General features: G+C 49.9%; 1 protein-coding gene across 4 annotated transcripts; it reads left to right on the forward strand.

Moving 5' to 3' along the window:
- Positions 1 to 660: 660 nt before the first annotated feature.
- Positions 661 to 19658, forward strand: ECH1 (enoyl-CoA hydratase 1). 4 transcript variants are annotated; one of them, XM_037820007.1, is made up of 10 exons: positions 661 to 721; positions 11405 to 11618; positions 11756 to 11844; positions 16709 to 16833; positions 16909 to 16957; positions 17158 to 17222; positions 18548 to 18618; positions 18712 to 18783; positions 19029 to 19179; positions 19350 to 19658. In XM_037820007.1, the coding sequence occupies exons 1-10, from the start codon at positions 676 to 678 to the stop codon at positions 19452 to 19454; spliced, it is 987 nt and encodes a 328-aa protein (XP_037675935.1). In that variant the 5' UTR covers positions 661 to 675; the 3' UTR covers positions 19455 to 19658. The 4 variants fall into 4 exon arrangements, with proteins under 4 accessions (XP_037675935.1, XP_037675932.1, XP_037675934.1 ...); XM_037820004.1 differs by lacking the exons at positions 11405 to 11618; positions 11756 to 11844; positions 16709 to 16833; ... (4 more) ...; positions 19029 to 19179; positions 19350 to 19658 and adding exons at positions 1161 to 1377; positions 1523 to 1611; positions 6421 to 6545; ... (4 more) ...; positions 8737 to 8887; positions 9058 to 10038; XM_037820006.1 differs by lacking the exon at positions 661 to 721 and adding an exon at positions 10829 to 10967.
- Positions 19659 to 20465: the final 807 nt, after the last annotated feature.

Below are 20465 nucleotides of genomic sequence, written 5' to 3' on the forward strand. Positions count from 1 at the left end.
GGAGCCACATTGATCCCTGCTTCAGCACTTCTGAAGCCCAAGGACGTTGAAAGAGTAACTTCCACTCTCTGAGCTCCAGTTCCTCTGTATACAATGGAAATAGTACAATCTCATAGTGCTGTGGGGATACAAACATTAGTTACATAATGCATTTCGCTCAAGGCATGGTATACAATCGGTGCTCAATGAATGTTGGCCCGTCTGTACTTTATTCTTTCACGTGGTAAGGTTATAGTACTGCACATCATCTTTTTGTTGTTTTCTTTTGTTTTTAATTAACACCGAATACATACATGCTTGATCGCAGACTTGCAGGGCTGCAGTTATGCCGCCAGCATGTCTAACTTGGCCATGTCAGCTTTTTCCAATTTTTTTACCATTATAATACAGTGCTGTGGTGAACTCTATACAGAAACGTCCAACCGCAGTGTTCCTAGAAGTGGAATTACTGGGTCAAAGTTCCTTTTCTAAGCCTCCCCACAACTCAGCAATTTCCCGAAGCCAGATCAGCGTGTGGACCAAAGCGGCCATTTCCGGTTGCCCTTAGTGAAGATGGCGGGAAGAAGAGCGTCCTCGCCGGGCAGCCTTTGGCTTTGATGCCCTCATCCAACATGGCGGCTGCTGTGCCCGCCCCCTTGCTTCCTCCGATTGCGTTACACTAGCAACGCAGTTGAAATGGCGACGGTGGCTACTCGCAGATTGCGGGAGCTGCTGATGCGGCGTGAGTCACCCCTGACTTTTGAAGGTTTTGTGTAACTGTCATGCTGTCATGCTGCCGCAGGACAGGGAGCGCCTATCCGGTATCTTAGAGGGACCGAGCCCCCATGTGAAGGGCTCCGCAAGCTTGTGGGGGGTCTGTGTCTTCCAATGTGGAACAGCTGTTGGTTCAGTGTCCCTAGTCTCGGGTCAGTCCCACGACCACGGCTCTGAGGCACCGATGAGTGCGCCCCTAATCTTGGAAGTCTGTATCAGCCAAACCAAGGTCTCTGGGGGATCCGTATTCTCCAATCTGGAGTCAGTGAGGTGTTGCCCCCAATCTGGGTCATTGAAAGGTCTGTCTCCCGGTCTGCTGTGTTTGGAGGATTCTGTGCTCACCAGTTGGGATGATTGGAGGGTCTTTGTCTAGCACTCCAGTCACCAAAAGTTCTTTCTCTCCCTAGGACTGACCGCTTCCACCCCACCCAGGCCTGGGCCTCAGCCTCAGCCCTCGCCCCATGAGCGCCTCTCTGCACAATATGACGCCTCCAGAGCATCTGCCAGTGAGGCCCCGGAGCACAGCTATGAGTCTCTTCGGGTGACCTCTGTACAGAGACACCTTCTGCATGTGCAGCTCAACCGGCCAGAGAAGAGGAATGCCATGAACAAGGCCTTCTGGAGGTCCCGCCTGCAGGAGGAGGCGGGGGCTGAGGGACTGAGGGACTGGACAGGGGATAGAGTGGGGGAGTGTGTGTGGGGTGTTGGTGAACAGGTGGGCAGAGGGTCCCACCCGGGACACAGCCCTTCTTTCCTTGCTCCTCCACAGCGAGATGGTGGAGTGTTTCAACAAGATTGCACAAGATGCCGACTGTCGAGCTGTGGTGATCTCTGGTGCAGGAAAAATGTTTACTTCAGGTACCAAGTTCACTCTTCACACACACCCCACCAGTCTCTTCTCTTCGGAATAGAGCAGTGCTTCTTCATTAGGGTTTTTAAGCAGCTTCTGCCACTTTAATCCTTGTTTTTAAAAGGCCTAATTTAAAACATTGAAATACAGAAATTAACCCACCAGTACATGACTCACGGTCATGGACTCTGAGATCTGGGTTTCCATCCTGGATCTGTGACCTTGGACAAGATATGTAACCTCTCAGAGTCTTGGTTTCTGGAAAGTGTGTTATATAATAACATGATTTCATGCAATTATTCAACACATTCACTGATTTCCAGATACTTGTTTGTTAGATTTTTGATTGCCCCACCGGTCTGTTCTTCAGATTTCCATGCATCAGATTCACTGACCCTTTCCTCTGTCTTCCTTAATCTGCTGTTAAGCCCATCTAGTCTCTTTTTTTTTTTAATTTCAGATATTGTATTTTTCGGTTCTCAGTTTTCCATCTGGTTCTTTTTAATAATTTCCATTACTCTACTGAAGTTTCATATCTTTTTACTTATCATAAGCATGTTTTTCTTTGCATCACTGAGCATAGTTATGATGACTGCTTTAAAACTCTTGTCTGTAAAATCTGGATCATCTTGGGGTCTATATCTACTTATTGCCTTTTCTCTTGGAAATGGGTCTCATTGTCCTGTTCATTTGTATTGTGAGTAATTTCAGATTGTGTCCTCCATATTGGGAATATGATGTGGAGATCCTGGATTCTGTTATATACTTCCAAAGAGTTATTGAATGCCCTATTTTTTTTTTTATTAAATTCAGTTTTATTGAAATACATTCACATACCATACAATCATCCATGATATACAATCCACTGTCCACAGTATGATAACATAGTTATGTGTTCATCACCACAATCTATCTCTGAACATTTTCCTTACATCAGAAAGAACCAGAACAAGAATAAAAAATAAAAGTGAAAAAAGAACACCCAAATCATCCCCCCATCCCACCCCATTTGTTCTTTAGTTTTTATCCCCATTCCTCCATTCATCCATACACTAGATAAAGGGGGTGTGATCCACAAGGTCTTCACAATCACACTGTCACCCCCTGTAATCTACATTATTATATAATTGTCTTCAGGAGTCCAGACTGCTGGGTTGGAGTTTGGTAGTTTCAGGTATTTACTTCTAGCTATTCCAATACATTAAAGCCTAAGAGGTGTTATCTATATAGTGCATAAGAATGTCCACCAGAGTGACCTCTCGACTCCATTTGGAATCTCTCCACCACTGAAACTATTTCATCTAATTTTGCATCCCCCTTTTGGTCAAGAAGATACTCTCAGTCCCACGATGCCAGGTCCACATTCATCCCCGGGAGTCATACTCTGCGTTGCCAGGGAGATTTACACCCCTGGGAGTCGGGTCCCACGTAGAGGGGAGGGCAGCGAGTTCACCTGTCGAGATGGCTCAGTTAGAGAGAGAGAGGGCCACATCTGAGCAACAAAGAGGTACTCGGGGAGACTCTTAGGCACCATTACATACAAGTTTAGACTCTCCTTTGTGGTAATGAGCTTCATAAGGTGAATGCCCTATTTTAAGCAGTGGTTAGCTTGGTTGGAATCGAGTATAAACTTTTGGGTGCAGCTCAAATCTCAGTTCAGTTGTTTAATCTTTTGCTGGGCTGCATGAGTCAGTGTTCTAGTTTGCTAATGCTGACGGAATGCAAAACACCAGAGATGGATTGGCTTTTATAAAAGGGGGTTTATTTGGTTACACAGTTACAGTCTTAAGGCCATAAAATATTCAAGGTAACATATCAGCAATCGGGTACCTTTACTGGAGGATGGCCAATGATGTCCAGAAAACGTCTGTTAGATGGGAAGGCACGTGGCTGGTGTCTGCTCCAAAGTTCTGGTTTCAAAATGGCTTTCTCCCAGGACATTCCTCTCTAGGCTGCAGTTCCTCAAAGATGTCACTCTTAGTTGCACTTGGGATATTTGTCCTCTCTCAGCTTCTCCAGAGCAAGAGTTTCCTTTCAACGGCCATCTTCAAACTGTCTCTCATCTGCAGCTCTTGTGCTTTCTTCAAAGTGTTTCTTGGCTGTAGCTCCTCTTCAAAACATCACTCACAGCTGCACTGAGTTCCCTCTTCATTTATATGGCTCCACTGATCAAGGCCCACCCAATGGGCGGGCCAGCACTCCATGGAAATTATCCAATTAGAGTCATCACCCACAGTTGGGTGGGGCGCATCTCCACAGAAACACTCAATGTAATCAACGCTGATAATGTCTGCCCACACAAGATTACATCAAAGATAATCGCATTTGGGGGACACTATATTCAAATATTCTACCCCCTGGACCCCAAAATGACATTATCTTTCCACATACAAAATGCATTCATCCCACAATATCACAGAAACTTAAATCATTTCAGTAACAATAGTTAAGTAGAAGATCCCATCAACATCAATTACAGGCGTGGTGGGTCCTAAGGCATAATTCTCATTTAGCTTTGTATCTGTGAACTTAGAACAAGTTATATGCTTCCAAGATACAAAGGAGGGACATTCATAGGATAAACATTCCCATTGCCATAAGGAGAAACAGTGAGGAAAACCGGGTTAACAGGACCAAAACAGTTCTGAAAACCCACAGGACAAACTCCATTAGATTTCAGCGTCTGAGAGTCATTTACAGAACGATGTTGCATCCTTGGGGCTTGAGAGAGCGGGAGTCTAACCCTTCCTAAGGGCCTTTGAGGCAGCCCTTTCCTCTCCAAACACTTGGGTGGGTGCCCCAACATATCCACACACTGGGGAGACCACCTTCTCGGCCCCACCCTCCTCAAACATTGGGGCATCTCCTGGATTCCCTTCCATCTCCAGGGCACATGCTCAACCCCTTTAGAACAGTGGGGTGGCAGCCAGGCTCTCCCCAGTTCCCTGGGAATGTGCTCCAACCTCTTTGAGGCCTGAGGTGGCAACACATTTCCTGAACATCGAGGTGGAAGGCCTGCCCTCGACTTCCGGGGCAAACTCACCCTTTCCATGCATGAGGGCTGCTCTGCTCTCCCAGCCCAAGACCTCTTGACTCCAGACCTCAATATCCATGGCTCTGTCTTTGATGAAATTTTTCCTTCAGTTTGTTTCTTACCTGTCTCCTCTAGTCCACACCGGCAATGGCTCTATCTGTAAAGATCTTGCAAAAATTCTGTTGGCTTCGCATGAAGCACACGGGTCAAAGCCGTCAGACAATAGGACTTTCCACAAATCCTTTCTGCTTACCTCCTTTTCCAATCTTGGCTTGTACTGAAATGGCAGCTGGGTTCCATGTTTGGTTACATCCTCACGTTGGGCTGTAGCTTCTGGGATTCCACCCCCTGGAAGCCTGTAATTTTCCAAGCCATCAGCTTCTGGTTTCTTTGCAACCAAGAGTTCAGTTCTAAGTTTATCTCTCTCTGCTCGCATTTTACTATAAGCTGCAAGGAGAAGCCAGGATACATCCTCCACATGTAGTCTGGAGATCTCCTCAGCTAAGTATTCCAGGTTGCCACTTTCAAATTCTTCCTTCCATCCAACACCAGGCCTCAATTTTGCCAAATCCTTTGCCACCTTAAAACAAGGATCGCCTTTCTTCCAGTTCACAACAACACATTCTTCGTTTCTGTTCAAGGCCTCGTCAGAAGTATCTTTCGAGGCCATATTTCCACAAACAGTCTCTTCAAAGCAGTTTAGGCCTTTTCTATCAAGCTCCTCACAATTCTTGCAGAATCTTCCCATTATCCATTTAAAAAGCCGTTCCAACATGTTTGGTATTTGCAAACTCAGCAGCAAAAGCACCCCACTTCCGGTACCAAAATCTGTTCTAGTTTGCTAATGCTGCTGGAATGCAAAACACCAGGGATGGATTGGCTTTTATAAAGGGGGTTTATTTGCTTACAAAATTACAGTCTTAAGGCCATAAAGTGTCCAAGGTAACACGTCAGCAATAGGGTACCTTCACTAAAGGGTGGCCAATGGTGTCCAGAAAACTACTGTTAGCTGGGAAGGCATGTGGCTGGCGTCTGCTCCAAAGTTCTGGTTTCAAAATGGCTTTCTCCAAGGACATTCCTCTCTAGGCTGCAGTTCCTCAAAAATGTCACTCTTAGTTGCACTTGGGGTATTTGTCCTCTCTTAGCTTCTACAGAGCAAGAGTCTGCTTTCAACGGCCGTCTTCAAACTGTCTCTCATCTGCAGCTCCTGTGCTTTCTTCAAAGTGTCCCTCTTGTCTGTAGCTCCTCTTCAAAACATCACTGACAGCTGCACTGAGTTCCTTCTTTATGTCAGCTCATTTATATGACTCCTCTGATCAACTTAGACCCACCCTGAATGGGCGGAGCAACACCTCCATGGAAATTATCCAATCAGAGTCATCACCCACAGTTGGGTGAGGCACAGACCAAAGAAACACTCAAAGAATTCCTATCTAATCAGCACTAAAATGTCTGCCCCAAAAGATTGCATCAAAAATAATGGCATTTGGGGGCAGAATACATTGAAACCAGCACACCCCCTGTGTAAAACGGAGAAAATACTAGGACCCACCTCATAGGGTTTCTGTGAGGATTAAATGAGTAATGACTCAATAAATGTTAGCTTATATTTATATTTTTATTTCACACGCCATGTCCAATCCCTTGATGAAGACCCATGTCAGTAGCGTTCTCCACTGTGGTGGTTTGAGGGTTCAAACTTGTTGTGCCAGGTTCTGACCCCAGGTTGGGGCAATGGATGGGGCTGGGAGACAAGGCAAGCCCCCTCATGCTTCCCCACCAGGCATCGATCTCGTGGACATGGCTTCAGTGTTACAGAAGCCCAAGGGAGACGACGTGGCCCGCACCAGCTGGCACCTGCGTGACCTCATCTCCAGATACCAGGAGACCTTCAGCGTCATTGAGAAGGTGACTCTGGGGTGCTGGCAGGGCAGCCCTCTTTTTCTGGGCCAGCCCTGACCCTCCCCTCCTTTTCCCTTCCAGTGTCCCAAGCCCGTGATCGCTGCCATCCATGGGGGCTGCATCGGTGAAGGTGAGTCTGCGGCCACCCGCCCCACCCAGGGTGCTCACTCTGGCTGGGTGCCTGTTGGGCACTGCCCTGTCATCTCAACCAATGACTTCCAGCCTTGGGTCTGCTACTAGGTGGATTTTGATCCAAGATCAGCCCCTGGCCCCAGGGAGGAGGGTTTGGTTCTTGTGGTTACTTAGTTGATCTGACTTCTTCCTCCCAGGTGTGGACCTCATCAGTGCCTGTGACATCCGGTACTGCACCCACGATGCTTACTTCCAGGTGAAGGTGAGTCAGCCTCGAAGCCCTGAGCTTCTGCTCCCAAGGTGCCTCCTCCATCAGGAGTTCTGCTTAGAGGTGGGCACTGAGTGGCAGAGTGGGGACAGTGCAAGTCAAGGGCAGGGAGCAGGGGGAAGGCCTGGAGTGAGCCCTGGGAGCTTCTTGGAAGAATTAGTCAAAATTGAACCTTAAAAAATTAGCCTTGGCCTCGGCAGGAAGTCAAGGAAAGCAGTCCAGGTGAGGTCAGAGTAAATAAAGGTAGGGGGGCGGGAAGGAGGCTGGCACAGGCCAGAGGCCGGGAATAGGAGGGAACCACAGATGCAGCCAAGGGTCAGCTGGGCACCTGCAAGAAGGGCTCCCCTCTGGAGACAGACCGGGGTGACTCCCTGTTCTAGTTTGCTAATGCTGCCTTTTTGCAGAACACCAGAAATGGATCAGCTTTTATAAAGGGGGTTTATTTGGTTACAAAGTTACAGTCGTAAGGCCATAAAGTGTCCAAAGTAAGGCATCAACAATCAGGTACCTTCACTGGAGGATGGTCAATGGTGTCCGGAAAACCTCTGTTAGCTGGGAAGGCATGTGGCTGACATCTGCTCCAAGTTTTGGTTTCAAAATGGCTTTCTCCCAGGACGTTCCTCTCTAGGCTTCAGCTTCTCTCCAAAACGTCACTCAGTTGCTCTTGGGGTGCTTGTCCTCTCTTAGCGTCTCCAGAGCAAGTTGCTTTCAAAGGCCATCTCCAAGATGTCTCTGTAAACTGCAGGTCCTCTCTCAGCTCTTGGGCCTTCTTCAAAGTTTCCCTCTTGGCTGTGTCAAGCTCGCTCCTTCTGTGTCAGCTTATATAGTGCTCCAGTAAACTAACCAAGGCCCATGCTGAATGGATGGGGCCACACCTCCATGGATACCATCCAATGAAAGATCTCACCCAGAGTTGAGTGATCACATTTCCACGGAAACATCCAGTCAAAAGTCTCCAACCCAATCAACACCAGTAGGTTTCCTGCCCACACAAAACTGCATCAAAGATAATAAGCGTTCTGGGGGACATAATGCACGCAAACTAGCACACTCCCCCAAAATTGGGAGGGCAGAGAGAGTTGGAAGGTGGGCCCCATTCTAGACTGAAGGAATCTGTGTGGGCCAAAGTAGGTTGATGAGAATGGAATGAGGGGTTTGGGGGAGTCTCTGAGATGGGGCATGGGGCTCGCCTCCCTACCCAGGCTGGGGTGGGGGCACGTGGTACCTCTGCGGTAAAGGCAAAATTTCACTGGACTGGAGATTGCAAGAGGGACGACAGGGCAGAAATCAAACGCTGTCATGATTCCTACCCCCAGGAGGTGGACATTGGTTTGGCAGCGGATGTGGGAACGCTGCAGCGACTTCCGCGGATCATCGGGAACCAGAGGTAGGGAGGACAAGAGTCGGGGGAAGGAGACAGCGGGGCATCTCCCGCACCCGGATGAGCCGCGGTCCCGGGACACACCCTTCCCTCTTGCAGCCTGGTCAACGAGCTGGCCTTCACCGCCCGCAAGATGATGGCCGACGAGGCCCTGGACAGCGGCCTGGTCAGGTAGGGGCCCCGGTCGGTGGCGGTTGAGTGGGCGGGGCAGCCGGGCCTGGGCGGGGCCCTCTGGGTCCCTTTGTTTCCAGTTCACGTGGCTTCCTTTCTAGGGAGTGTCTCTGCTCTGATTGGTCTGTTGCAGTGCCGCTCTTCCGCTTTCGCCTGTGATTGGCCACTTCTACCGATAGGAAGACAAGAGACAGGAAGAGAGTGCTTCCCAGTTCCCCTGATTCCCGATTCCCTTTCATCCACAGCCAGGTATTCACAGACCAGGAGACTTTGCTCGATGCGGCCTTCGCCCTGGCAGCCGAGATTTCCAGCAAGAGCCCAGTGGCGGTGCAGGGCACTAAAGTCAACCTGGTGTACTCCCGCGACCATTCGGTGGCCGAGGGCCTCAATTTTATGGTGAGGCCGTCCCTTTGGCCAATCACAGCCGTGCTCCGTTCCCAGAGCGACCAATCAGGGCTCAGCGGCTCTCGCCGTGCCGTGTCCTCTGATTGGCGGCCACCGTCTCCCTCCCGTTTTCCATTGGTCCGATTCCAATCTCCCTGCTCCCTTTTCCTTTCTTTCTTCAGAGGTCCTGGAACATGAGCATGCTGCAAACCGAGAACATCATGAAGTCTGTGCAGGCCCTGATGGAGAAGAAGGAACTGAAAAGCGTCAGCTTCTCCAAGCTCTGAGAGCCCGCGCGCCCCAGGGCCCCAGGCGCCGGCCCCGCGTCCGGCCTTGCCCCGCCTGGTGCCTGTGTTGCTGCCTCCACAGAGAGGGAGGTTTGCAAAGCTGGTGGCCTCGGTGCCTTCTCCAAGTTTATGAGTTTATGACACTGATTTCTTCAAGCACGAGGCCTTATCTTTTCCCCACTAATAAAACGATGTAAAGAATCTTGTGACCTTACGGGGGGCGGGGGCGGCAAAGATCACCAAAGACCAGTACTGGTCTGGGGGCCTAGGTGGGCAGATCAGGAGGGAGTCCTGGGAGCCGGGAGGAGTCAGGGAGGGCTCTCCACGAGAGGTGGCTACAGAGCTGGGGTGTTGGCTTGGAACCGATGGTTATAGCACATGCGGGGCCACCTGAGTTCAAATCCCAGCTTTTTCACTTACCAACTGTGTGATGCTGGGAAAGCTTCTATGCCTCTCTGTGCTTTAGTTCCTCTCTAGTTCTCTAATAGGGCTGCTTTCTGTAGGAATTGAGTTTTCTGTAGGAATTGAGTTTTTTAAAACTCTTACATTGTTAACAACTGAAGTCAGTTGGCATTTATCAGATGAACAAATTCCACCAGGGAAAGTTCCAAACAACCTCTAGGCAAGGAAAAAAGCCACCATTCAGTCAAAAAACTTGTAGGTCAACTAGGGTTTCTTTATTTCAACAGATCAAGGGGGCAAAATGAATTTCCCCATTTTATCTCCTAGCACCCAGTTCCATTCCCTATTACAAATGTTTTGAGTCTCCTTCCTAAGGTATTCCATGCATATATCTTATTTCCCATACAGCCTTGTTAACCATCTTTTTGTATCCCTAGTGATCCCTAGTGATCATATTAAAAGTCCGTCTTAAAATTTTCCTCTTAATCTCAGTATCTAAGCATAGCAGTTGCGGAGTTTTCCTTTGTGTAGATAAGGAATTCTTTGTTTTCCAAAAGAGAGAGAGTGTGTGTGTGTGTGTGTGTGGATAGAGATGTCCGTTAAGAAATTCCTTGCAGTTCTCATATGCCCAAGGTGTTTTGTTAATTTAAGAAATATTTTAAGAACATGGATTTTGGAGCCACATTGATCCCTGCTTCAGCACTTTTGAAGCCCAAGGACGTTGAAGGAGTAACTTCCACTCTCTGAGCTCCAGTTCCTCTGTATACAATGGAAAATAGTACAATCTCATAGTGCTGTAGGGATTCAAACATTAGTTATATAATGCATTTCGCTGAAGGCATGGTATACAATCGGTGCTCAATGAATGTTGGCCCGTCTGTACTTTATTCTTTCACGTGGTAAGGTTATAGTACTGCACATCATCTTTTTGTTGTTGTTTTCTTTTGTTTTTAATTAATACCGAATACATACATGCTTGATCACAGACTTGCAGGGCTGCAGTTATTCTGCCGCCAGCATGTCTAACTTGGCCATGTCAGCTTTTTCCAATTTTTTTACCATTATAATACAGTGCTGTGGTGAACTCTATACAGAAACGTCCAACCGCAGTGTTCCTAGAAGTGGAATTACTGGGTCAAAGTTCCTTTTCTAAGCCTCCCCACAACTCGGCAAGTTCCCGAAGCCAGATCAGCGGGTGGACCAAAGCGGCCACTTCCGGTTGCCCTTAGTGAAGATGGCGGGAAGAAGGGCGTCCTCGCCGGGCAGCCTTTGGCTTTGATGCCCTCATCCAACATGGCGGCTGCTGTGCCCGCCCCCTTGCTTCCTCCGATTGCGTTACACTAGCAACGCAGTTGAAATGGCGATGGTGGCTACTCGCAGATTGCGGGAGCTGCTGATGCGGCGTGAGTCACCCCTGACTTTTGAAGGTTTTGTGTAACTGTCATGCTGTCATGCTGCCGCAGGACAGGGAGCGCCTATCCGGTATCTTAGAGGGACCGAGCCCCCATGTGAAGGACTCCGCAAGCTTGTGGGGGGTCTGTGTCTTCCAATGTGGAACAGCTGTTGGTTCAGTGTCCCTAGTCTCGGGTCAGTCCCACGACCACGGCTCTGAGGCACCGATGAGTGCGCCCCTAATCTTGAAGTCTGTATCAGCCAAACCAAGGTCTCTGGGGGATCCGTATTCTCCAATCTGGAGTCAGTGAGGTGTGCCCCCAATCTGGGTCATTGAAAGGTCTGTCTCCCGGTCTGCTGTGTTTGGAGGATCTGTGCTCACCAGTTTGGGATGATTGGAGGGTCTTTGTCTAGCAATCCAGTCACCAAAAGTTCTTTCTCTCCCTAGGACTGACCGCTTCCACCCACCCAGGCCTGGGCCTCAGCCTCAGCCCTCGCCCCATGAGCGCCTCTGCACAATATGACGCCTCCAGAGCATCTGCCAGTGAGGCCCCGGAGCACAGCTATGAGTCTCTTCGGGTGACCTCTGTACAGAGACACCTTCTGCATGTGCAGCTCAACCGGCCAGAGAAGAGGAATGCCATGAACAAGGCCTTCTGGAGGTCCCGCCTGCAGGAGGAGGCGGGGGCTGAGGGACTGGACAGGGGATAGAGTGGGGGTGTGTGTGTGGGGTGTTGGTGAACAGGTGGGCAGAGGGTCCCACCCGGGACACAGCCCTTCTTTCCTTGCTCCTCCACAGCGAGATGGTGGAGTGTTTCAACAAGATTGCACAAGATGCCGACTGTCGAGCTGTGGTGATCTCTGGTGCAGGAAAAATGTTTACTTCAGGTACCAAGTTCACTCTTCACACACACCCCACCAGTCTCCTCTTCTCTTCGGAATAGAGCAGTGCTTCTTCATTAGGGTTTTTAAGCAGCTTCTGCCACTTTAATCCTTGTTTTTAAAAGGCCTAATTTAAAACATTGAAATACAGAAATTAACCCACCAGTACATGACTCACGGTCACGGACTCTGAGATCTGGGTTTCCATCCTGGATCTGTGACCTTGGACAAGATATGTAACCTTTCAGAGTCTTGGTTTCTGGAAAGTGTGTTATATAATAACATGATTTCATGCAATTATTCAACACATTCACTGATTTCCAGATACTTGTTTGTTAGATTTTTGATTGCCCCACCGGTCTGTTCTTCAGATTTCCATGGATCAGATTCACTGACCCTTTCCTCTGTCTTCTTTCATCTGCTGTTAAGCCCATCTAGCCTTTTTTTTTTTTTTAATTTCAGATATTGTATTTTTCGGTTCTCAGTTTTCCATCTGGTTCTTTTTAATAATTTCCATTACTCTACTGAAGTTTCATATCTTTTTACTTATCATAAGCATGTTTTTCTTTGCATCACTGAGCATAGTTATGATGACTGCTTTAAAACTCTCGTCTGTAAAATCTGGATCATCTTGGGGTCTATATCTACTTATTCCCTTTTCTCTTGGAAATGGGTCTCATTGTCCTGTTCATTTGTATTGTGAGTAATTTCAGATTGTGTCCTCCATATTGGGAATATGATGTGGAGATCCTGGATTCTGTTATATACTTCCAAAGAGTTATTGAATGCCCTGTTTTAGGCAGCAGTTAGCTTGGTTGGAATTGAGTATAAACTTTTTCTTGAGGGTAGCTCAAATCTCAGTTCAGTTGTTTAATCTTTTGCTGGGCTGCATGAGTCAGCCAGAGATTTGAGCAGAGTTTATAAAAAGAATTTGGGGCTCTCCTCTCTGGCTGTCTTCCTTCTGGGGTCTCCTCACTTCCCAGTGGCTATAATCAACTTGAATTCCATCCTCTGGTTCTTCAAGGACAACTGCAGCCTGCTCTCAAGCTAAAAGCTTTAAAAATAGGCAACTCAGGTTGTGCTAGTTCCTTCTTCTAAGTGTTGACTCTCTCTCAAATCTACCTAGTGCTCCAGGTAGTTGTTTTTTTCAATCTTGTCCAGCCAGAGTCATAGTTATTTCTGCAGAAGGATCAGTCCTTAGGACTCTTTCAGAAGCAAATCATTGCATTCACTGAGTCCTGCACAGGGCCTGGCCCAGGGTTGGGGACCCAGTGGTGACTGTGACCGCCCTGCTTCTGCCCTCATGGAATTCTCAACTCAGTGGGGAAATCACACAGTAAAGAATCTGTTTTTTTCTGTTTTCTCTGTTAATATCTTTGTATGTCCCTTGTTTTCTCTCTACCCCTCTCGCTGTTTCTCCTTTCATTCATTTGTTCTTTAATTCAACAGACATTCAGTGAGGTCTGTCCAGTGCTTGACCCCATCCCAGTTGCCTGGGACGTAGTGATGGCTGAGGCAGTCCCTGTTCTGACATCTTGCTCTCATGGGGCGCAGGGCTGAGAAGTTAAAGTTGGGAATTTGTCTGTGGCTGTGCCAGATCTGAGGCCCTCATCGTCCACCTCCCAGCTGACTGTGTCTGTCTTGTCCTATTTCCAGTGGCAAGACGCAGAAAGCCAGAAAGAAGAAACTCAGGGTCACACAATGACTCACTGATAAAATGGAACTCCTAACTTAAAAAAAAGCAGTAGCCCACATTTCTTTAGCACTCACAGAGTATCAGGTCCTGTTCTAAGCACTTTATACTTATTAACAAATTAATTGTCACTATAACCCTACAAGACAGGTTCTTTTGTCATCCCCATTTTAGAGGTGAGGAAACTGAGATCCATAGAGTGGGAGAAACTTGCTCATTTCACACACTGGTTAGTGACAGAGCTGGGATTTGAACTCAGGCTGCCTGGCTACAGAGACCTTACTCTTAACTGCTAAGTGGCTGTCACCCAGGATGTCCGCCTGCAGGCGAAAAGTACGGGCTCTTGGACTCAGACGGCCATCCACCTTCCATCTCTGCTACTGTTTCAGTTTGGTATAGCTGCTGGAGTGCAATATACCAGAGATGGAGCAGCTTTTAACAATGGGGATTTAATTAGCTTAGAAATTTACAGTCTAAAGGATGTCAGAATATCCCAATTAAGGCATCTACAGGACAACACCTTCTCTGAAGACTGGTTATCGGCAAGCTCGGGCCCCTCTGTCACATAGCAGGCACATGTTGATATCTGCTGGTCCTTCTCTCCCAGGTTTCATCGCTTCCAGCTTCTGGCTTCGGTGTCTTCCTCTCCACTTCTCTGGGGCATTTTTCTATGAGTGTCTCTTAATTTCATCTGTGTTTTATCCTCTTTTAAAGGACTCTAGTTAGTAGATGAAGACCCACCCTGGGGCAGGCCTCAACTGAAATAACCTAATCAGAGGTCCCACCTACACTAGGTTTACCCCCACACGAATGGATTAAATAATCCTTTCTGGGGTACATACAGCCTCCAGACTGCCACAGCCACCTACACTGCTCTGTCCCTTCACCTCTCCGTGCTGCCATTTCCTCATCTGAAAAAAATAGAGACAGTCATAGCACACGCATCACCCGGTTGCTTTGAGCATTATCTGGGTTAATACATGTAAAACTTTCCTGGAACATACTACCTGCCTTATTAAAGTCTCTGGTATTATTTATGATATTAACTAGATTATGATTATGAACATTTGGAACATTTGGAAGTTCGCAGCCATAGAAAGTCACCCAAACAAGACAGGGACTTCTCTGCAGTGATCAGTTCTTTCCTTTTGAAGGAGACAACTTGTTCCAGGATTGGGGGGGGGGGGGGCGGGGTGTGTGTGCTTTATTTCAACGTGGCAGGTGACAGTGAGTGCCGGTCCAAGTAGGGCAGGTCACGCAGAGAAGCTGGTGGAAAGAGGTGTCACAAGGTGCCACGGGCTTGTGCTGGGAGTCGGCATCTGTTCACTCACGCCAGCTTTGCAGACATGTGGGCTCCCCAGGTGCCAGCTTGCTGATCCGGATGGTTCTGACTAACGCTGGAATGGAGTGGATAATAATAGTAACTGTTGCGATGCCATTCCATGCCAAGCACCGTGTGAAATGCCTCTGGAGCCCAGTCTCCTTGAATCCTTTCGGCTCCTTCAGCTCTCTGGAGGATTTATCTTCGTTTGCCCAGAGAGGAAATACCTCACTCTCAGAGAACGCAGGCCAAGGTCTCACAGGGAAGTCCTGTCTCCCGTGTACTCGGCTTGCCCAAATCCAGCTGTACCCCATGCCAGTAGGCCCACAGTATTACTTAAAAGCCAGGGCCCTGCCCGGGACTCCCAAGGCCCCACACGATCTGCCCCTGCCACCTTCTACCCTTGGCTCTTGCAGCTCCCCCCTTTGCTCACTGTGCTTCCACTGTGCTGGCCTTGATGGCTCACACACAGCAGGCACATTTCCACCACAGGGCCTTGGCACTGGCTGGTCCCCATATCTGGAACTTTCCTCCCCCAGGTACCGCCATGGCTCCTTCCCTCTCCTCCTTCAGATCTTTATCCAAATGTCACTTTCTAGTGAGACGGTTCCTAACTAGCTGCAGCAGCCCTTGTGCGCGCACACGCGCACACACACACACAACGCACGCTCCATTCCCCTCCCCTCCTTTAATTTTCTGTTCAGCACTTACTGTCACCTGACCAAATAAATTTTCCTGTTTGTTTGTCGGTCTCTCCCATGGGAGGACTCCAAGTAGGCAGGAATTTTTCACTGTTTGAGCACCTACTGTGTGCCAGCCCCTGTCCCGGGCACAGGAGGTACAGTGGTGGACTAAAAGAAACGCCTGTACCCATGGAGCTCCCAGCCTAGAAAGGCAGACAGGCACTAAACCAGATCGGTACGTAGATACACGATAGCAGGACGTGCATTACAGGAGAGAGGCCGAGAAAGGAGATAGGCTGCTAATCAGCTAGCCTGGCCCGGGCAGAAGGTGACGTTTGCGCTGTGGTCTGAGTGAAGCGCAATGTGGGGTTCGGGCAGAGGCCCAGGGCAGGGCGTGTGTCCCTTTTCCTTTTGTTAGAGCAACTACTGGAGGCCAGCATGCCCAAAGTGGAGTTAGAGAGGAGGTTGGAAATGGCAAGAGCTTTGCATTCTGTTCTAAGTGGGATGGGAGAGAAGAAAGGGGGCTGATCTGGCTTTAGGGTTCACAGGGTCCCTCTGGCTGCGTGTGGGGAACACACTGTGGGAAGCAGGGAGACCCGGGAGAGGGTGGCAGCCAGGACGAGGGCAGGGGTCTTGGAGAATGAAAGGTGGTGGAAAGATCAGACTTGGTATTTATTTTGAAGTTGGAGCCACAAAATTTGCTCTGTCCTTTCTTTTCCTCATCTCAGGAAACATTACCACCATTCTCTCAACTTCCCATGCCCTAAACCTCGACTGCTAGCATAGGGATTAAAAGCATGGCCTCCCAAGCCAGCTGCCTGGTTCGGGGTTTAAAATTCCAGTCTCACCACTCACAAGCCGGTGTGTCCTTGGGCAAATGGCTTCACCACTCCGTGCCTCAGTTTACCCCCTGTGTAAAACGGAGATAATACTAGAACCTACCTCATAGGGCTTCCGTGAGGATTAAATGAGTAATGACTCAATAAATATTAGCTTTTATTTATATTTTTATTTCACATGCCACCTCCAATCCCTTGATGAAGTCCCATGTGAGTAGCGTTCTCCACTATGGTGGTTTGGGGGTTCAAACTTGCTGTGCCAGGTTCTGACCCCAGGTTGGGGCAATGGATGGGGCTGGGAGACAAGGCAAGCCCCCTCGTGCTTCCCCACCAGGCATCGATCTCGTGGACATGGCTTCAGAGTTCCAGAAGCCCCAGGGAGACGACGTGGCCCGCACCAGCTGGCACCTGCGTGACCTCATCTCCAGATACCAGGAGACCTTCAGCGTCATTGAGAAGGTGACTCTGGGGTGCTGGCAGGGCAGCCCTCCTATCCTGGGCCAGCCCTGACCCTCCCCTCTTTTTCCCTTCCAGTGTCCCAAGCCCGTGATTGCTGCCATCCACGGGGGCTGCATCGGTGGAGGTAAGTCTGCGGCCACCCGCCCCACCCAGGGTGCTCACTCTGGCTGGGTGCCTGTTGGGCACTGCCCTGTCATCTCAACCAATGACTTCCAGCCTCGGGTCTGCTACTAGGTGGGATTTTGATCCAAGATCAGCCCCTGGCCCCAGGGAGGAGGGTTTGGTTCTTGTGGTTGCTTAGTTTATCTGACTTCTTCCTCCCAGGTGTGGACCTCGTCAGTGCCTGTGACATCCGGTACTGCACCCAGGATGCTTACTTCCAGGTGAAGGTGAGTCAGCCTCGAAGCCCTGAGCTTCTGCTCCCAAGGTGCCTCCTCCATCAGGAGTTCTGCTTAGAGGTGGGCACTGAGTGGCAGAGTGGGGACAGTGCAAGTCAAGGGCAGGGAGCAGGGGGAAGGCCTGGAGTAGCCCTGGGAGCTTCTTGGAAGAGTTAGTCAAAATTGAACCTTAAAAAATAAGCCTTGTCCTCAGCAGGAAGTCAAGGAAAGCAGTCCAGGTGAGGTCAGAGTAAATAAAGGTAGGGGGGCGGGAAGGAGGCTGGCACAGGCCAGAGGCCGGGAATAGGAGGGAACCACAGATGCAGCCAAGGGTCACCTGGGCACCTGCAAGAAGGGCTCCCCTCTGGAGACAGACCGGGGTGACTCCCTGTTTTAGTTTGCTAATGCTGCCTTTTTGCAAAACACCAGAAATGGATTGACTTTTATAAAGGGGGTTTATTTGGTTACACAGTTACAGTCTTAAGGCCATAAAGTGTCCAAGGTAAGGCATCAACAATCAGGTACCTTCACTGGAGGATGGTCAATGGTGTCTGGAAAACCTCTGTTAGCTGGGAAGGAAGGCACGTGGCTGGCGTCTGCTCCAAGTTCTGGTTTCAGAATGGCTTTCTCCCAGGATGCTCCTCTCTAGGCTTCAGCTTCTCTCCAAAATGTCACTCTCAGTTGCTCTTGGGGCATTTGTCCTCTCTTAGCTTCTCCAGAGCAAGTCTGCTTTCAAAGGCCATCTCCAAAATGTCTCTAAACTGCAGCTCCTCTCTCAGCTCCTGTGCATTCTTCAAAGTGTCCCTCTTGGCTGTGTCAAGCTCGCTCCTTCTGTGTCAGCTTATATTGTGCTCCAGTAAACTAATCAAGGCCCATGCTGATGGGTGGGGCCACACCTCCATGGAAATCATCCAATGAAAGATCTCACCCAGAGTTGAGTGATCACATCTCCATGGAAACATCCAATCAAAAGTCTCCAACCCAATCAACACCAATAGGTTTCCTGCCCACACAAGACTGCATCAAAGATAATAAGCGTTCTGGGGGACATAATGCATGCAAACCAGCACACTCCCCCAAAATTGGGAGGGCAGAGAGAGTTGGAAGGTGGGCCCCATTCTAGACTGAAGGAATCTGTGTGGGCCAAAGTGGGTTGATGAGAATGGAATGAGGGGTTTGGGGGAGTCTCTGAGATGGGGCATGGGGCTCGCCTCCCTACCCAGGCTGGGGTGGGGGCACGTGGTACCTCTGCGGTAAAGGCAGAATTTCACTGGACTGGAGATTGCAAGAGGGACGACAGGGCAGAAATCAAACGCTGTCATGATTCCTACCCCCAGGAGGTGGACATTGGTTTGGCAGCGGATGTGGGAACGCTGCAGCGACTTCCGCGGATCATCGGGAACCAGAGGTAGGGAGGACAAGAGTCGGGGGAAGGAGACAGCGGGGCATCTCCCGCACCCGGATGAGCCGCGGTCCCGGGACACACCCTTCCCTCTTGCAGCCTGGTCAACGAGCTGGCCTTCACCGCCCGCAAGATGATGGCCGACGAGGCCCTGGACAGCGGCCTGGTCAGGTAGGGGCCCCGGTCGGTGGCGGTTGAGTGGGCGGGGCAGCCGGGCCTGGGCGGGGCCCTCTGGGTCCCTTTGTTTCCAGTCCACGTGGCTTCCTTTCTAGGGAGTGTCTCTGCTCTGATTGGTCCGTTGCAGTGCCGGTCTTCCGCTTTCGCCTGTGATTGGCCACTTCTACCGATAGGAAGACAAGAGACAGGAAGAGAGTGCTTCCCAGTTCCCCTGATTCCCGATTCCCTTTCATCCACAGCCGGGTATTCACAGACCGGGAGACTTTGCTCGATGCGGCCTTCGCCCTGGCAGCCGAGATTTCCAGCAAGAGCCCAGTGGCGGTGCAGGGCACTAAAGTCAACCTGGTGTACTCCCGCGACCATTCGGTGGCCGAGGGCCTCAATTTTATGGTGAGGCCGTCCCTTTGGCCAATCACAGCCGTGCTCCGTTCCCAGAGCGACCAATCAGGGCTCAGCGGCTCTCGCCGTGCCGTGTCCTCTGATTGGCGGCCACCGTCTCTCTCCCGTTTTCCATTGGTCCGATTCCAATCTACCTGCACCCTTTTCCCTTCTTTGTCCAGAGGTCCTGGAACATGAGCATGCTGCAAACGGAGGACATCATGAAGTCTGTGCAGGCCCTGATGGAGAAGAAGGAACTGAAAAGCGTCAGCTTCTCCAAGCTCTGAGAGCCCGCGTGCCCCAGGGACCCAGGCGCCGGCCCCGCGTCCGGCCTTGCCCCGCCTGGTGCCTGTATTGTCGCCTCCAGAGAGGGAGGTTTGCGAAACTGGTGGCCTTGGTGCCTTCTCCCAGTTTACAAGTTTATGACACTGATTTCTTCAAGCACAAGGCTTTATCTTTTCCCCACTAATAATAAAACACGATGTAAAGAATCTGGTGACCTTACTGGGGGGGGGGGGGGGGCGGGGAGGGCCTGAGATGCGTCTGGGAGCTTCAGGGAGCACAGTGGTGCTGAAGGTTGGGGACAGAGCTGTGACCAGTGGGGATGGGAGCCCCCCGGCACTGACCAAAAATCAAAACTCTGGGAGGGATGCAGCGAACAAAGGCCGCCCAGGGCTCCCTAACCCCCGGGCTACAAATGGTCTCCCTGCTCCTCGGTGGAAGTCGGCGTTCACCGGGCTTTGCAGCCTCTCGCCGCACATCACAGGGGCATTTGGCCCTGGTGTTTGATGAGGGTTCCAAGTCTGGGCTGTCCATCGCTTCCCAAACTGGGGCCAATTACCTCACTTCTGTAAATTTCAGGTTTTCTTATCTGGATATAATCCTGCCCTCCTGGGTTTATGTGTTTGGAATGGGGGCAAGAGAGAGAGCATTAATTTAGTGTCTTCTATTTGCCAAGTCCTGTTCTGAGCACTATATATCAATTAACTACTGATTCCTTACAAGGATCCCATGAGATTGATAATACTATTGTGCCCATATCACAGATGGGCAAATGGGCAAGTTGACGTCAAGGCACCAGTCCAAGATCACCCAGCCAGCAAGTGGTAGAGGCAGGATTTGAACACAGAACCCCTGGCTCCAGAGTTAGTGACTTAAACCACTGAAGATACAGTAGAATGTACACGGCAAGGACGTGCATTGAGTATGTAATAAATATGATTCCCTTCACAGTGAAGAGTCAAGAGCTCCCAGTTCCGGCTCCCCCTGCTTTCACCTGCCTGTCCTGGGCCACTCCT

The sequence above is a fragment of the Choloepus didactylus genome, chromosome 27 (genome assembly GCF_015220235.1).
Source record: "Choloepus didactylus isolate mChoDid1 chromosome 27, mChoDid1.pri, whole genome shotgun sequence".
Classification (NCBI taxonomy): Eukaryota; Metazoa; Chordata; class Mammalia; order Pilosa; family Megalonychidae; genus Choloepus; species Choloepus didactylus.